This window comes from Pseudoliparis swirei, chromosome 2 (genome assembly GCF_029220125.1).
Source record: "Pseudoliparis swirei isolate HS2019 ecotype Mariana Trench chromosome 2, NWPU_hadal_v1, whole genome shotgun sequence".
Taxonomy (NCBI): Eukaryota; Metazoa; Chordata; class Actinopteri; order Perciformes; family Liparidae; genus Pseudoliparis; species Pseudoliparis swirei.
In genome coordinates, this window is record NC_079389.1 from 13,170,967 (window position 1) to 13,190,472 (window position 19,506).

Here is a 19,506-nt window from a genome sequence, read left to right on the forward strand (position 1 = left end):
GGGTTGAAAAGACCTTTAAACTCCGAGCAGGGTGAATGTGATCTACCATCAAACCTCATCTCTTGGCTAGTGGAATAAAGTAAAGGCATTCAATATGGCCTTGATTGTCTAATGTTGTGTTCACACTGTTGGTACAATAGAGTACAAAATAGACACATTAAAGGACCTCAATATATTGTGTACTTCTACACTCACACTTAAACATAGACACACGTTTGCGCCCTAGTGTCGACCATTATACTTGATCTTCTTTTCCAAATAGTTTCCAAACCAAAAATAAACCAAAGAACTAAATGTATATCTATTCCCCATGACTCTCTCACGTCGATACACACAGACTGTCCAGACTCCGGGCCGTCTGTTTCTATTAATGGTAATCAGCAGGGTAATGATGACGGAGCTGTGAATGTGGCATACTTACTGGTGGCTGATGGCCATGCTCTCTGACAGCTGTCAGCCGCCATGACTACGCTGCCAGCGCCCTCCTTAGGACTTATTTCAGCTCAGCACATCAGCTGCAACAGCCCTTCACACACAAACTTGTTGATTATCAGCATGAGCGGGGCCGCCGCGGAAAGACTTCTCTGACCGCCTGTCTGCTAATGACAGCCACCATGATGGTGGATGGGAGAAAGAGGACACAGCCTGTCACTTTGATTCATTCAACAGAAGCTCCAACTGGGTGGCTCCGCGCCAAAGTCTCGACAGTCGTTATATCCTCTCCTAAATGACATTTAAAATGTAAAGCAACGGCTGTCCTTGTGGCTCAGTCACCCCGGGCCAAGCCCTGGACAAGAGCATTTTGCATTGAGGTCACAGACCCCAAAGCAAGTTGTCCTCACTCAGATACTCCAGCGAAACTCGCTGGCATGATTGAAACTGTGAAAAGTGACCTTGAAGATGGATGTTCTCAATGATCTAATGCATGCCTGACTTTCCTTCTTTTTTTTAAATCCGTGTCTGTTTGTTTTCATTGTTTGTTCGTTCATGTTTTAAATCTTAAAGTGACACCATTTAATTTTGATGTAAATTACAATTTTTTTTACCAGCCTTGAATATATTTGTATATATTTTCAAATGATATGGGCAACATGTTTGAATACAGCTTGTACAACCATATACAATAATCCTATATTAATACTACTCAGTAACACATTATAAGTGTAATTTAACAAACCATGCAAACTGGATAATATAGCCAAGTCATATTTAACATTAGTCTTGGGAATGATTTCCAGGTCACAAGTTCTTTAGTTTTTGGCTAAGATAGAAAAATATGAAAGACAGTGTGGAACTATGGGTTGTGATATATCTTTTTATGTGAGAAAAAGGTAAGTCATTACATAGCATTGATTGATTGTTGATGGCAACTTTTAACACAATATTTCATACAGAATATATTAAGTAAAATGAAAAATTGCAATCAGACAGTTTACCATAAATTGTGCACTGCTGGATGGACTCATCATTTAGGACAACCTGCATATAAGGTAGAATAGTCTATTTCTGCAAGGGCAGACAGACGCATAATTAATTAGAAGAGCTTAATTTGAGGGCATTTATATTGTAGAGTCAAGCCTTGAACAACCTGTAATCATCCAAACACAGCTAGAATCAGAGAGATTCAGGAGAGTGTTCGCCATGTGTACAAGCATACAACATGATCCATCTGGATGTATAAAGTCTTGGTAGGTAGACTCTAAAGCTCTTATCAAGATATACTTGTACAGTGGTAGATTAAAAACAATGTTAGATAAACCCTGAGTTCCTAAGACTCGGTCCTTGGAGAAAGAAAATGACATGGGTTCCTTAAGGCATGCACCACAGTTGTATAAACTTCCTCTTATCCATGTACGAGCTCACATGCTGACAATATAATTTTAATCCACCGAGAGAATATAATTGTTCCTTCCTTGTCTTTCACGTACTGCAATACATGATTTGAACTGTTTTTATTATTACGACGAGTATAATGTCCTGTTAAAACACACACTAACACCCCCCTCCCCCGTCGTAACTTTGTCCACAGTCCATCCGTGAAGTGACGGGCTATGTGTTGGTGGCACTGAACCAGTTCGACTACCTCCCTTTGGAGAACTTGAGAATCATCCGAGGAACCAAACTCTACGAGGACCGCTACTCCCTCGCAATCTTCCTCAACTACAGACGTGATGGAAACTTTGGCCTGCGCCAACTCGGCCTGAAAAACCTCACAGGTGAGTGAATATTGTTCTGGTTACTCACATTTCTGTCTGCGCTGTGTCTCGATGTGGTTATTTGTGAGTATAATGAGGCCCTTTTGATCAAAGACGTGAGTCAATGATGATGCAACTTCACCATGAGTTTAATCTTTAAGAAAAAGCTTGTTTTGTGATCTGAGATCACATTTTTATTCTATATTTCCATTCATCCTGGTGTGTCTGTGTGTGTGTTTACCCTTTCATTTACAGGTTAACAGGTTTTTTAACTACTAAGCCTGACATGTTGATCAATTGAACATGACTTAAACTAGTAACTAGATGTCAGATGCTTATTAGGGTTCTGCTTTGTTATTTTAGGTTTTGATTTTACAGTGAGGCACACTTTCCAGAATTAGCAAAGCAATCTGCTCTAAACCTTGTATACAATGTTATTTTTTCCTTATCATTGAGTTGGAAACAAACCTACCAAATAGAGGCATTTCACACACCAATTTCAACTTAATAAAATGGAAATAGCTGGTTGATTGCCGAATAGAAACAGACTCATGCCTGAAACTTGATTATTAACTTCCCTCACCTTTTTTACCTTTGAGTTAATGATTCCAACACTATTTACCAGCTGAATTCATCTGTGATCAGATGGATGCCAATGTTAATCAATAGCTGCCAAGCTCAAGGTTGTTTACCCAATACTTTTGAAACTATGCTGACAAGCAATGATAATTTGCATTGTTTCACGTTGATCTACCAATAAGCTGGACAATATATCCTGGTATTATTGATAACTAATTATACAGGGGGATGCTTTCAGAACATCTTTCACCAAAGTGCAATGCCAGTGAAATGCTGGTTGGACGGTACATTGCATAATTGAATAAATAAATTGGCCAATGTGCTGGTAGTTGTTTACTGGCTTCTATCACCTTAACACATGGTGGAAATATGCGAACAGTCTTCCTCTTCTACTGGTGCTGTTCACAATGAATCCTCTCACACTAAGGGACATAACACTGACTCTGGATGTTATGAAAAGACGTTATCTCTTCTATTATATCCACACGTCGCTCCGGCTTACAGTGCTTCTCGTCTGATTTACAACCCACTCTGCAACCGACCTCAACCTGTTTCCTCAGAAGTTGGAGAAGACAGTGAATGTGATTGCTGATAGTACTAAGTAGGAAAACATTGTGTGGGTGGCACTGCCTCTTTCTGAGTAATAGATCCTTGTGCAGCTATGTTTCCTTCAGGCGCCCTGACCCTGAGGTCAGTAAGAAATGAAGCTTTTGACTTGCAAAAAAGGTTGTCAAGCTTTTTCCAATCCTGGGCTAAGTGGGGCAAGGCACGGCTAGCTCATGATGTGTGCAACACAAGACCAGACGTATTATTCACTTATTTTGAAGTTAAATCCAACCATACAAATATTTGAAGTGATGGATGGTGGCTGAATAACATGAAGGAGAAGTGTTGTCCGGAAGTTCTGGTCAGTTGTGGTTTGTCCCACGGTGCCAACACTTCTGTTTTCTTCAATTCTCTTTTGCCCTTCAGTGGAATGATAACATTAATTATTTCACTTATGATCTTTTGCACACAGGGAAGCATGATAAATGAGATTTTAATATTTATTAGGGAGCAACACCAACGGGCCATGCATGTCCTTGTGGATGAGGGATGTCAGTAAAATGTGCTTTGAAATTATTTTCTATGCTTTTTTTTCTCTGTGCATGAGCTCCCAGTGCAAGATCGGACTGGTGAAGCTTGTTTCCAACCAATGCTTCCATTGGCGTTATTTCACACAAAGGCATACATGTTTAAGATAAGCATGATTCCAAGTACACTACCGTTCAAAAGTTTGGGATCACCCAGACAATTTTGTGTCTTCCATGAAAAATCACACTTTTATTCATCAAATGAATATAAAATATAGTCAAGACATTGACAAGGTTAGAAATAATGATTAATATTTGAAGTATTAATTTTGTTCTACAAACTTCAAGCTCAAAGGAATGCCAGTTGTATAGCTTATATCACCAGCATAACTGTTTTCAGCTGTGCTAACATAATTGCACGGGTTTTCTAATCATCCATTAGTCTTCTAAGGCGATTAGCAAACACAATGTACCATTAGAACACTGGAGTGATAGTTGCTGTAAATGGGCCTCTATACACCTATGGAGATATTTCATTAGAAACCAGACGTTTCCACCTAGAATAGTCATTTACCACATTAACAATGTAGAGAGTGTATTTCTGATTAATTTAATGTTATCTTTATTGAAAAAACAGTGCTTTTCTTTGAAAAATAAAGTCATTTCTAAGTGATCCCAAACTTTTAACGGTAGTGTATGTCAAGAAGGCACTGAGGAAACATGATAAAGACGATGTCATCAGTGTGTGCCACCATTTAAAGGTTCTCTATGAATGGTGTACAATTCATTCTGAGACAATACTTTATTTGGATTTGTGAGGATGAAGCCGAGCCCTGATCGCGTGTCTCTGCTGCTTCCAACCCCTCTTTCTAAATAATTAAATTGCCTCACATTGTTTTCTTGAACTGTTCCTTCCTGGTGATCCCTCAGAGATGAAGGAAGCGACACAGCCTTCCATGACTGCATTCACAGAAGCCGTACGTGCCGGTGTGTTATGTTCCATCTTTAATTTGTTCTTGCATGTTGCACAACACTTAGGGCTTTGCATTTATACGGCACCACCAAGCTTTTTTGCCAAACCAGTCCTCTTCATTGTGGTGCCAAGTTGACACCTGTGCCGAGGGAGCCGGGGCCGGACTCTGTGAGAAGCTGCTGTTTGATGTGCTATCCATAGCCTCGAGCCATGAAGTGGAGGGGAAGTTATGCACGGTCTGAATCCATTCATATCATATGTCTGACTGAGTTCCACCCGAGAACTTCTCCTTCTTAATAGTAGAGCAACAATTCTTTTTGATGAAAAAAATATTCTAATGAGATATTTGATTTTCTCATATGTTGGTATGACAACAACACAAATGGAGGCCTCCAGCTCTCCGCTTGGTTTTTAGTAACCAAGACCTGGCACCCAAATCTTTCTAATTTTGCAGTTTATTTGTGTCCAGCTGCAATTTCCTGGGATCTTTTTATGTAGTGCCTAAGTGCATCTAAATCACCTGGCTATCAGCAAAAGCGTGAACTGTGAATTAGTGCATGTAGCTCCTCCTTTCGGGTGCTTTTTAATTTTTTATTTCTCTCTGCCCTAATTATCCTCAGTTGTATTCCATACCACCGTAATGTTCCCTAATTTTTTCATCCGATTTTTTTTACATGTATCTACATTTGGGCTAGTTAAGGCTGCTTAACGTATCTCTTGATAACCAAATACTTGGAGAGTCTTTCATACCATTGCTTTTTGCACGAATGGTTCTGACAGTTAAACAAGCTCTTTGCTGTGGGGGTGAAAAGGTACATAGAGCCGACTTTGTTCTGTTGCAGTTGTCAACATTCTACAGTGTACTGCTGAGGAAGGATATATGCCCTAACAGTCTAACATGCAAATAAATTCACGACTGTACATCAAGCAGGACATCAAAACTTGCTCCTTCCTTCAAGTGCTTTAGTGAGTTTGAGGCCAGCTTTCTCATTCATCCAATAGAACATACAGGACTGTCTCAGAAAATTAGAATATTGTGATGAAGTTCTTTATTTTCTGTAATGCAATTAAAAAAACAAAAATGTCATGCATTCTGGATTCATTACAAATCAACTGAAATATTGCAAGCCTTTTATTCTTTTAATATTGCTGATTATGGCTTACAGCTTAAGAAAACTCAAATATCCTATCTCTAAATATTAGAATATCATGAAAAAGTATACTAGTAGGGTATTAAACAAATCACTTGAATTGTCTAATTAACTCGAAACACCTGCAAGGGTTTCCTGAGCCTTGACAAACACTCAGCTGTTATAAATCTTTTTTTTTACTTGGTCTGAGGAAATATTAAAATTTTATGAGATAGGATTTTAGAGTTTTCTTAAGCTGTAAGCCATAATCAGCAATATTAAAAGAATAAAAGGCTTGCAATATTTCAGTTGATTTGTAATGAATCCAGAATGCATGACATTTTTGTTTTTTTAATTGCATTACAGAAAATAAAGAACTTTATCACAATATTCTAATTTTCTGAGACAGTCCTGTATATAATAGAATAAAATGTATTAATTACAAGTGGCTAATCGAGGGAAGGCTCAGTAAAAGGCCCTTTAACGCTAAAACCCACCCGCATTTGTACTGGGGTCAAAATTGCCTTTGGATGAAATCAATTTGTCGCTAGTATATTGTAGCATTGCACTTATTGATTTTTCTGGAGCACTCCCAGCGCGCTGTGAATGGACTCTCTGGATTTGATGGGACCGAAGAATGGAGTGGAGGAGGTCTCTGGCTGAGCAGGGATAGGACTCCCTCCGATGCACCTTTCAATCAAGCTTAGCCAAGTTATCCTCATGAATATGAAATATAAGCCACAGTCAAGCTGGGAAGAAGTTGAGGAATATAGTGTGTGTGTGTGTGTGTGTGTGTGTGTGTGTGTGTGTGTGCACATTAGTGTAGCTATAGATGTGAATAAGAAATAGTAAAAGACTCTTTGCTTCTGTTTGGAAAATTATGTTGTATTGTTTGTTTGATATTACTTGAAAACAATATGTTACATTGTGAGGATTCCCTATGTTTAGGGTTTTTAAGACTGCTGTGTTTAAGAGAATGTTTAAATAAGTACTTTTTATGTTTTCTTCGATAGCCGAGCAAGGAAAAGGTTAAACAGAGCCGCCTCCCGACATTCTGAAAGTTCCTAATATGTATTGTGATGCATGCTGACCCGCAGTGTCTTCTTTCCTGCTCGGGTAAACATTTTCAACACATCCGTGTGGATTCACATGAACCCCGGGCAGCTTCTGTGCTTTCACATGGTAATTACAGCCTGCTTCCCTGGCAAAATAATAACAGTCTCAATAAGGAGCACAACACAGATGAGCTTTCTGATTTAATGCATTTACTGCCCCCTTCCTTTCCCTCATCTCATCCAGTATCTTTTTTTTCTGATTTGTTTTGTGTTGTTGATTCATTTTTCTAACCACCCTACGCCTGCACTGCGTCTGTCCAAGATGCAGCATCCAATCTGAGGCCCCATCTGTTGAATGATCCTCTCTCGTTGCATACATGTACACAAGCCTGTGTTTTACGCCAAGGCGTTATCAACTCCTTCATGGCCCATCTGCTCTCTCTTTATCTACCCTGTTTTCTGTCTTTCTTCCATCTCTTTATCCATGTTTCATTGACTCTGTCTCTCATCATACTTTTGTTGGCCGTCTTGATTTGTTACATTGATGCATTTCACACAAACGCATGCAAAGTAACGTTGGTACCATTTTGTGCGCAACGGCCGTTTGAGTACAGTCCTGCGGTATTCCTTAAAGCCTCGTGCAATCGTTTGATTGAGAAATCTCAGCGCATCCAATGCTGAACACGTCCTGTTCGGTGCACAAGGGAGGCAGAGAATGGATGAGATGGGGTAAAGTGAAAGCGACGATTTGAGTCAGTGTGTTTACCCCAGACAAGGAACTGCTTTGAGGGGGGTATACCATTACTACCTTTTCCTCATCCCTGTGACTTTCATCCACCGTCTAACATCTCTGAAAGAAGGAGCAATTGGGCCGCAGGAGGCAGGTGAGATTGTTTCAGTGCACGTCACCAGAATTCAGTTGAGTGTCTTGCCTGGCAGCCCCCAGGTCTCATTCAATTGTGTGTCTAATTGATTACTTCCAATGCAATTACTCCTGTGTCACACTCAATATTTCACCACACCAGGAAGGGAGCAAGAGGGACTTTCTTCTTGAAGGACGACATTCATATTGTCACATTTGTGAGCCCCTAATGTGGATCGTGAAGAGGCACGTGTTAAATTGAAGTCCGGAACGAGCCTTCAGTGGTGGTTGCTGCTAATTGATTGCTCTGTAACACCACTGTGTGACAGAGATAGTGAGACTAGTAAGAGCAACTGGTTGAGTTCTTATACTCTGGAACAATGTGGCGGAAATTCTGTTGTGCTCATCATTTTGCTTCGCAGAGCTAACATATTAAGATATTCACATATTTTTCTAAATATTTCCCTGCTCTACTCACTCCGCAATTAGTACAAATGTCCTACAATAGCCCACATAATCGTTGTATATAATGCCTTTAGAAACTATACAAAAAGGAAAAAGGAAAGGATTTTTATTTTATTTGGTAATGACACTATTATCAAATAGATACCTTTGTTAATCCTTTGACAACAGCGACATTCAGCCTTTGATTGATTCCCCAGCTCAGGTTTCTCTGAATTTCTGATTACTGTGTCAATTTCTTCAATGAGAATAAAATCAACCCTCAGCTTTAATCACCACCTAGTTTTAACATTACATGGCTTTTTAAAAATCTTTTCTTAATTGCTTATTTGTCTGATACATTGTTGACACCATACAAGAATGGATACTAAAATAAAGACGTGTAGCCCCAGTGAACTGACCTGAAGCTAATGATCTAGAAAATGTTCTTCTGCTGATTCCAAAACAGCTTTTTTGATCACCAGTTTTGATTTTCCATATTGTTACATTTTAGACGTTTTTTAGACGTTATACAGAAATAAAGAGCTGGTTGTACGATTTTTCTATGTATTGTTTTTTTATGCATGCAAGCATTGTCGTGTGTGAATACAGTCATGTTCATGTATCTTGTATGCGCCTACATCCAATGAATAATTAACATTGCAACACATTCTCACCCCAAAGCGTCAAAAACATTATGTCAATATACTCTTGTTAGATGCATAGCGTCTTTTCAAATGAAACTTTTATTCTCACAGAAAGTTTCAGTTTACAAAAGTTTAAGAGAAGAGCACGGTTGACATTAACTCGACTGACTGGCATTTCACAACGACTCACGTGTCTAATGACACTCACACCTCACATAACTAACGACCGATAGGACAAAATATTAGCGTTACATTTTAGTTTTTAATGGGATACAAATTGTGGTCTCTTAAACGGAAGTTGTGTGCTTGTGTGACCCATCCAGCTTGTGTGGAATAGTACTCAGTTGCCCTGAGAGTGTAATAATGATGCAGGTGTGTTTACATTGGAGGCAATAATGTTGCATACATACTACATACTAAAGGGTGCCTCAGCGCAACGGTGTAAGACACCGAGGGGCCCTGACCAAGCGGTCATTGCGGTATTCAACTCATGGTATATTGTCTATAAGCTCATGACTTCATTAGGAACCAACCTAGAAGGACTCGAACTATACTCACTGATTATAAATATTGTACAGGCCGAGTCTCCACCTCTGCCTCACCTTTTGTCAGCGAGAGAAAATCTTGCCTAAACATCACTATCCTCTATTTTACCAATGTGCCTTCCAAAGTGAACCGCTGCGGCCCACTGGACTTTCACCTCATTAAAAGTTAAAGTAGGCGTGGTAGGAATTGTAATGCCAATTAATAATAAAAACACAGTCTCCTCTTTTTCTCCAATGTTTCCATCCCCCCGGGCTATTGCATAGATCATGATGTTATCTGCCACGATGTGAATGTAAAACCAGCTCAGAGACCAATAGGACGCTGTGAAATCTGTCAAAGTTGTTGTTTTGTTGTTCAGCACGAGGTATAGAATGAGTGGGCCGGGGAAAGATAGTGCTTTGCTAATCAAAATCTAGAGATTCCACAGATATATGCCGGGTGTTGAGTAAGACTTTGTATTAACACAGTACGTTGTTATTTTTTCAGAACTTCCAATAAACCATGATATCATAAGTGTCTGTTTATGCTGTAAATTACTATAATTAATGTACACCTTCCAGCGAATCAGGAACAAGAATATCTAGCGCCCATGGTAAAAGTACTGTAACAGTTTATTGGATGAAATGGATCCCTACGAGATAAATGATCTATACCTGGCGTTAGCTTCACAGGCAATACTTGTTCGGCAAATAAAGTAATTGTTGGTTTTGGTTTTTATGATGTGATTTGTTTGTTTGTAGAATATTGCACATTTGATCTTTTCAGCGGGTTGATATTTCACTCCAATAGTAAAAGAAAACCACTTTGATGGTGGATATTTGACCGGAAGCAAACAATGGTCTCTGATGTTGGATTTGACATGCATTGTATGCCCAACTATCTGCCTTGACCTCCTTGTCTGGAGTTGTTGTTGTGCTATTACAGTGATACACTGACTCCACCTTAAAAAAATGACAAATGCCACCATTGTTTTTGCCTTTCTAGCATATCAACAACATGGGATCAATTGAAATCATGTCAGTTATCTGATGTGTTTGTACTGTAAGCAATTTTAACACAATTTTAGATGCAGTTCAGTTCTCTAAACTACTTAGATCACGTATTCAATACTTATTCCTTTACTAATTGTGGGAACACTGCTTAGTCAAATACACATTTACTTACAATGAACCACAAATGAAAGGCTTCACCCTTTTATGATTTTTTTGTTTCTGAATTTTCTTGTCCACTATGTGCTGTACGGTACCTACTCCTTTTTATGTATTAATCTGTTTCTGAACAGTCTGCCACAGATATGATTGCACATTCCAAACAAACACTGCGGTTGTCATGTTTAGTTTCTGTCACTGGATGGCTGTCATTGTGGCTTCCCCATGTCGGCGCATGGCTGTGCAGCCTTGACGTGCAGCTCTTACTTTGATTCTGAAGGCCACACTGGTCTTTGATGTCAGAAGCGATCAGTGCCCATTTCAGAGGAGGAGCAAAATGAGTAGGAAAGCAATTGAAGTCGGAGCTGACTGGCAGCTCAGTGGGTCTCACAGAGGAAAATAAACTTTATTTTGAGGCCTAAACGGAGAGGCTACCTGTGGACTTTATGCGGTATAAAATGTTCACTGTTAAAGCTGTGAGGTGTTAAATATATTAACACGTTCTGAAGTCAGTGTCGTCTTAGGTGGTAGATGTGTATATAAATGTGTTACTTACATTCATTGTTTGACTTCCTAATCATGTTTTACTTCCATTTTCCATAAGACATGGTTGATAATGTGTTGCTTTTCAAAAGCTATAGACTTTGTGTCCAGGATAATTTTTAATCTGTGCATTTTACAGCATATTGTATAAACTGACACAGATATACAGTACATATTTAAACTATGGATAAAAGTCCTTAGATTTACAGCAATATACACACATTTTAAATTGCTATCATTGAGGATTGCTTTTCACGAGTTTCAAAGAAGCAGTCCTCTCAAAACAGTTTAATAATCTTGCCTCGGTGCCGACACACACATAAACACACAGATTACCCTCCGATGCTACGACTCCTCCCCCTTCTCCCCTGGCAGTTTAATAATTAATATGCTTATTTTTTGCCTCTTAGGCCGAAGCCTTGCTTAAGTGGAGCAGCTATTGATGGGGGCAGTGATGGGTAATGGGACATGAAAAGGACTTTTCCATTCATCTCAGGTCCCCAAAGAGATAAACTGGGTGTTACTGCATGCAACACCAGACATGACTTTCTGTGGTACATTTATTTGTTGTTGTGCTAAAAAGATCTGGCTTCCATCATTGGTATTTTTCTGAAGCTCTGTGTTTCCACCACATCTAGCAGGTGTAGCCTCTTTGATAATGTCATATTCCTTTTTTAATATAGTTTGTGATTGAAACAACCAGGCTGGAAGGTACATTGTATTGGTCATAAACAAAGTTTGGTCTGAAAGCATCTGCTCTACCGTTGTGTTCTGAGTTTATGTAATGTTGGCTGACATCATACAGCTTGAGGTCAAATGTTTAAAATGTCTGTCAACATTACGTTTTCATATTACAAAGACTTGAGAGGCAGAGAGACACAGAAGTTAGTTAATGCAAGAATGTTGATCATTGGCAAAGATGTCTTCGTTGGGTTAATTGGTACAAACATTTTTAAACTGGCACAAAGTGTGATATTTTATCCAATGCAGTATTTTCTGTAATTCACTGTTGTGTCTAAACTATCCAAGATACAATTGGATTTGATGACCTTATTTTGTATTACTTCAAATACTATCCATTAGTTTTTTGTTTCACGTTAAGACTTTCACATAAAAAGCAGTTCACAAAGTGGCAACTCCATGTCGCAGCATGAACCTCCACATCCACGTTTTGTACTGTTGTAGTACATACAGTGACTTCATTCCTGCAACCTGAGGCATGTTATGCACCTGAGGCACCATCCCATTAAACTAATTGCTATTTATATGTTACGAACTGACAATGTACCACATTGGAAGGTAAACATGTTTACCTGTTCCAAAATGCCACTTATGGCTGGCCGCCATAGAGAGGGGGTAAACGGGATCAACGGCACACGCTTTCAGTCTGTTTAGGAAGTCATAAAAGTCACCAAAGTGCTCTACATTGTTGTGTAACAAATGAAAACAGAGAGCTTAAGGTTCAATCTTACATTTTCTCCACTGAACACATGGCCGTCTTAAGCTGAAAGCTGTCCATGTTTGATTCTATAAGAGTAAAACAGGTGGGGGGCAGCGTTTGTCACACAAACCTCTTTTGCGGTTCTCGAGTGACGCTGCTTTGAACTTTGCCGTGGCTCTGCCGGGGGCGGTCATGGCCTCTCCCAGCTGTTGTACTAGTGACTCATAACAAGTAGCATAGCAAGCCCCTTGTTTGACATCAGCTCTGACCCTCTGACCCTCTGAACCCTAAAACACTCATCTGACAAAAGCACATATCACAACCCTGTTATTGAAATAACAATTTACTAAATGATGTGCAGCTTCAGAAGATTCGGGTTCTTTATGAATGTTTCAGTTTAAATCTACTTTACAGTCTTCTGGGTCGCCTTACCTACCATGGCTGATTCACACCAAATACAAGTGCTGTGTAAACAAAATCCGAGCCTCAGCCCGTAGTGTATTACATCTCTCAGTAGGCCTGGAAAAAAAAGGCCTCAATGACTTGTTGTTGCCTTCGCAAATATTGAACTGACTGAAGCCAGCTTCCTCTAAAACCAACATACTTGGTATGCTTGTGGTAAAATATGCTCTCTTTCTTCTCAGTCTGTCCCTCTTCCTTTCTCTCAGACCCTTTAAGTTTTTCACATTCCAGAGAGCATGGCTCATTTTAATTCAACTGCCTGGCTGATCACACATCAGCCTTGATAAGCTAAGTGGCCCTAAGCAGCAGCAATTCAAGGTCTTTTTTTAATCACTCACTTGTTTTTCCCCCTTGTCAACAATTGCTGTCTTTTTTGTCTCTTCCTTTAATTGTTTTGTTTTTCTTTCTTAGATTTGTCTTATCCTATTGTAATATGATTTTCTCCACCTCCTCTGTCCTACACATAATGCTCAGATTACCAAGGCTTTATCACAGTTTAAAGTGAATAACCATAACAAACCTATATTTACATAATCCCCAAATCTCTGCCATTTTTCATAAAGACTCATAGGAAACAATTGCATGAGGGATGGGCCAAATCTAATCTGCAGTCTGTGAATGCAATTATCTTGGTGGAGGAGAGGCGTATGTTTGGGGGATGGGGGCAATGGCTGGCGCCCCCATGCCAACGACTATACCTCTGCAAATATTTCAGCATTTCTCCTTCAGAGCAAAATAAAGGGGAAGAGGGAAATGTCATTTCTGAGGTTCAAACATTGTATTAATTTCAAAGATTGAAGATTAGTGTTTTCTATTATCAGCTTGAAACGAATCAATTTGAAACCAGTTCAGTTGCTATTTTGCCTTAAATTTGGATGAAACAGAATGAGTTATATTTGACAATAAAAGTCTTTAAAAAGGACACACAATTAAATGGCCTAATTGTACGTAGAGACAGAGCAGATAAGATGTGGCCGTAATTGTCAAAAAATTCCAGAAGATTTATTTGATCATTACTTATTTCCGACATTAATACTCTGTACACTGTACTCCAACTACATTGTCTTGTTTCTTTTTCGAACATTATTTTTTACACACGTTGAATTATTTTAAACTGTCTTTTTAAGACATTATGCAATTTGTTTCTCACCCAAACATTAGACTGCCAAGCAGGAAAAAATAGACCTTCAAGATTCAAAAATGGGCGAGAGTTTTGAATTGAATGGTTTTTGCATTGAGATGGATGAGGTTGTTCATTACTCCGAAAGCCGCAAAGTGTGAACAGCACGTGACACTGCGTGCTGCCGTGGCAACTCAGCCATGAATGTCAGTCACCATGTTAAAATGAAAAGTGCATTCAATGTGTGGACCCGTGTGTCGTCTCCGTATGCATATACAGAGACAAAGGTTGACACACTGTGAATTCTTAACATAAGTACTCATGTACTCAATAAAATCACTCAACTCATGGCTGTGTTCTTCTCTGTTTAATCTTTCATATTGTCCTACATATCTTTCATTACAGTTTTATTTCAATCTTCTCACATGGTGCCATGCAGTTGTTTTGGTCTTACGAGGCTTCGCTCTCCGGAAACCTTTTTGGGATCTCCTTCTTCTATACCAACACATCAATGCAAGACACATATTGTGTGCACACACACACATAGACACACACACGCATACACACACACACACATCCCACGCTGCTGCTCTTGACCGCAGTGTGTTCAGGGACAGTCTAATCCCAATGCTGCCATCTCTCTGTTGAACCTCTCACAAATGGCTTTTATGTAGTCAAATAAATGCAGTTTTTTTCTTTTCAGGTCAATAGTTAAACACATAAAAGTGCAATTACATTTGAATGGTTAGCACTGTTTCGCTGGGGGACTGCGTTAACAGTGTTACAATTGCATGCCGTTTGTGTGGGAGGTACTCCATCTGATGACCTTCAAGGAGATATGAAGTTTGTGATGCATGCTGCTAGACATTTCACTCTGTATATCTTGGAGTGAGGAATGAATTTGTTAATATGACACTGAGAAGGACGTTTCATTATATTCCTGTAAATGGAGAGGTTGACCAGATAGGAGAGCATTGCAATTGTCAAACCTGCTTCAATATAAAGTGTCCACTAGTCTCTCTGTGTCCAATTTGATGACATGGTCCACAGGAGTTTTGTCATTTACTTTAAGTCAAATATGACACTCCAGTTTCTTGCCTGATGGTTTCGGTAATGTCCAACATGACTCTTTGAGCTTAAGACCTGTATTTCATGTTTCAGTTTTATCCTGGTTGTGTGATAAAACATATTGTGACATCCAGGCCAAATATCTTCAATTGGTCAATTGTCTGTCGGCGAGAGCTACACAAAGCTGCGTGTCGTCCGCATAGCTTTGGAAAAAAGATGGAAAGAGATGACGCCACCAATGGGGTAACATCTATAAATTGATAGGACCCTCCAAGAGTTAAATCAGTTTACTTTTCACATGGAGTACTGGTTCTTCCCAAAGAGCTTGACTCATACTAATGATTACGAGTCAGTATATGTCGTTGTTGTCCTCCTTCAAATATGACTACTCTTTTTATAAATATGTCTGATGTGAGTGCCTCCACTTAATAGAAGAGTAAGACAACACTTCTGGACAAGTGGCTCCAGGACTGACCCTTGAGGAATATCACAAGTTTCCAGAGATGATCATTTATGTTGACAAGGAACCCTCTGTCAAAAGAGAAAAACCCAACCAACCAACAATTAGATAGAAAGTGGATTTGTTCAAAACAATTTGTTGAATGTATACTCAGCATGTGTCAGTACGGTATGCATTAGGGAGTGAGTGAGTTCCTCCAGCATCTTCAACCAAGTCAAACATCCACAAGAGAAGGGAACATCCGATAAAAATAAATCTTGCAAAACGTATAACAGCTATTCGGATGTTCTTTCTCTTCCATACACAAATTCACACAACTTTTTGGCATGCTCATGTACTGTATATACATTTCCTTTTTTGTCTTAATCTGTTTTCATTACTTTAATGCAAATACACACAAATACACACAAATACACACATACTTTACTTCTGGGATCTGCAAGCATTTTCTTGGCAACAGTGGGGACTGGAGGGCAGGGATGGAACTGTGCAGCAGCAGCAGCAGCAGCAGCCGCAGATGATGGATGGGAAGGGAGATCACCTATTTGTAGAGCAAAGGCAGAGATTTGCTGTCCTGACATCGCCTGTCGACGACGGAGCAACTCTTGGCACAGTGATTGACGAAGTGTTATGTTGAAACATGGGCACTGTTTGAAGATAAAGAAAAGGTCTTCTCTTAAAGCTTATTGTTGTGTATTTACCAACTTTGTATGAAGTGTGTGTTGTTTCAGTCGGAGTGCTGAAGTTTCTGTGGCTTCTGGAGTGGGTTCATCAAATAGTTCTATTCACTAATTCATACAAAATATTAAACTTTTGCAACACTATTCGAGACACTCTTTACATTTTCTTTCTTCCTCTTTATTTTTTCAGTAGCTATCATCTATCATGACAGATGAACGAATTCACTGATGGATGATGGCTGATGAAATAGATGTCATTAATTCTCCCAGCATAACATCCATCACTTTAATTCTCATCAATGTATTCTCCATTTGGCCGAACAGCATGTCATTTGCCCAACTGCTTACTAACTTATTACTCTTTCATTTATTCCTTTATTCTTGATTGGTAAGTGATCCAGTTCAGTCTGGAAGGAATTTTCTCTTAATGCATTCACTTTTCTTTGAGAGTGCATTCAAACAATTGTATGTCCTTGTTTAACTTCCTTATATAACTACTTACTCTATCATTCCCCTCTGGTTACAAGCCCCTGATGTATATGAAGATCTTTTTAATATTTTTCTTTTTGTCTGTGGACTGCCAATCTCATATTTTGGTATTTCTCTGAGTTTGAGTGCATCCAAGCAACACCATACGCCTTCCACTGCTGCTGGGGGTATACAGCAGGATCTGCACCCCAGCATTTAGCCTCTTTGACCCAGAATGCATCCTCATCTTATCACTGAGTTGTTCCCCTCCGTTGCACTGAGGTAATAGCAGCACTCAGCCGAAACCAAGTTGAAGCTCTCGGACTCGATTAGACACTAGAGTGGAGACCCAGTGTAAAATCCCCAGTCCTGTTGCTCGAGGAGAGAAGAAACACCTCTGTTTATCTGATTGAATACCTGTTTATCTGCTCTAATTGCCCAACTGTTTAAGTATCTTTATGAATCTCTTCAAGCGAGTCGATTGTGTGTACATACCTTCCTCAGAGGGACTGAAGTTTGGATATTGAGTGAATGGGGTTTCCTGTGTGTATTGATGGGAGTAGTTCAGAACATGGATCTTCTTTAGTACACAAAAGAATAAACACGAGTGAGGATATCCGATAAGGCAATCCTCCACTGCTGGAGCAACTCAACCATTCATTATCGTACTTCGGTTGTCGTCCATATTTCTTCATTAAACAATCCCCTCAGCACGTATTAATTCACTCTCAGAAACTCATTAATATGGATTTCTTTCTGATCATTGGTATGCTATTTGCCTCCCAGTCTTAATCAAACTCATCCCCACACTGCAATAAGAAAGTAAAAAAATCACAACAAGCGATTACCATCAAAATAATTGCCTGCATACATTTGTTCTGCCTCCTTGAATTTCATATTGTTTACGTCAAGTGGTCTTGCGGCCTGATATTGAAGATTTCTGTGCCTTTTGAAGCCATGCACTCATTCAGAGATACTTGGAGATGCTCTGTAGATGAAGTGGAAGAGTAGGGGGTCGTTTGGAGACACTAGCTGTAGCTACCTGGACAAACTAATTAAGCCATTTTCTCTAGCCACTGAACAATCAACAATAGAAATTAACCATTGATCTCCCCCCGGTCACCAACTGCACGCCCGGAAAATGTGCAAGCCAAGCATTTCCTGGTAATGAAAAAGCAAAGCATGCACAAGTTTTGCACAATTTTGTAGGTATTATGTAATATCTGTTTGTTAATTATTAATTTATTGTTGACGGATGATATGGGAAATACTTAAACTCTCCGAGGCAAAGCGCCAGCAGGAATCCAATTACACTGTTGTCCAGCTTCTTGAACTTGGTGATCTCACACTGCTGATTAGTGTGTTGTGCAGTACATGTGCAAATGTTCCATGTGTGCTAGAATGAATACAAGATGGTGGAGCCCTCTGGATGGTCCTGAGGGTTACTTGTGAAAGTGTTGAGCAAAAAGTGTTTTATGTTTCCGTCTGTTTATACAATGTGTTTGAGTGTGAATGCTGCTCAGGTCCAGCTGGAATTGGTGAAAACACCTTGTCTCACTTGTTCAGCACACACACGAATCCTGGACATTGTTTGTGGCTACATTTTTACTTGAATTAAACTCTTTTGTTTTCATCTCTACAGTGGTTATGTCTTTGTGGCATAATGATGATGGGGTCCACAGTTACTTTTAAATATTCATGATTAAATGCTCTACTGTAGAATAAAGACCATGTGCCACATCCATCATTATTATGTGCTTCTTCATCTTTGTCAAATCACTGTACTTGTTTGCTGATGTCCTTATTGCCTAAGTCTTCAGCAGAAGAGTGAGCCGTGCCTCATTTGAGTGTGTAAGCGACACAATGATCAAATGTAAGGATTTGGCAATGATGTTGTTGTTGTTCAGTGAAACTCAGAACACCAGACAAGCACAACAATAGATTGAATTATGCCTAAAAACATTTTTGCATTCGTCATTTATTTATCTTTCCATAAATAGTATACATTTTGAACGATCTTCGAAGCCTATTAGAATCTATGTGAATTCTGAATTTACTTTACTTTTACATACTGTAGATTTGACTTATTTTTCTTTACATACAGATTTGACTTATTTTGGTGTCAATTTCAATGTCATTGACACTTGCTTGAACAGGGTTGAGAACTTGAGATCTCCTGCTGTCGTTTTCTTTTCGATCTGTTGGCTCATCCATTGCCTTACTTTGCAACCTCTTATTGGGCAAACAATTTGAATTTGAGACGTGACCTCCTCCAAGCCGAGCAATATCCCTCCTGTGGTGAGAGGCAGGATTAATTTATCTCCCTAACTCCCACCTTACATGCAGAAAAAGAGCTGATGTTAGGTGTTTGTGGGGGTGGCAGGGGGGGCTGTGTAAATATTACCACCACCACCTATTATACAAGGACCATCATTTAATCTGGCTTTTGTGGGACAATATTGCATTTGGCTGTTTCAGTGTGATGCTTGCAGGGCGCCTCGTGTATGATGATGTGTTTCAGCCCTGTGTCAGTGATCTGTTTGTAAGGCGATAGAGATCACACAAGCTCTGTAAATAATGCTAATCTGCTACTGGGCTTCACTTTGTCTTTCTTT

The 19,506-nt window shown here is 39.4% G+C and overlaps 1 protein-coding gene across 1 annotated transcript in view; it reads left to right on the forward strand.

The window, feature by feature from the left end:
* LOC130201129 (receptor tyrosine-protein kinase erbB-4-like) overlaps positions 1-19,506 on the forward strand; it is a 294,285-nt gene that overhangs the window by 166,690 nt on the left and 108,089 nt on the right. The window contains exon 3 of the mRNA XM_056425857.1: positions 2,030-2,216. Within this exon, the coding sequence (XP_056281832.1) occupies positions 2,030-2,216 (187 nt within the window). The remainder of the gene's footprint in view (positions 1-2,029; positions 2,217-19,506) is intronic.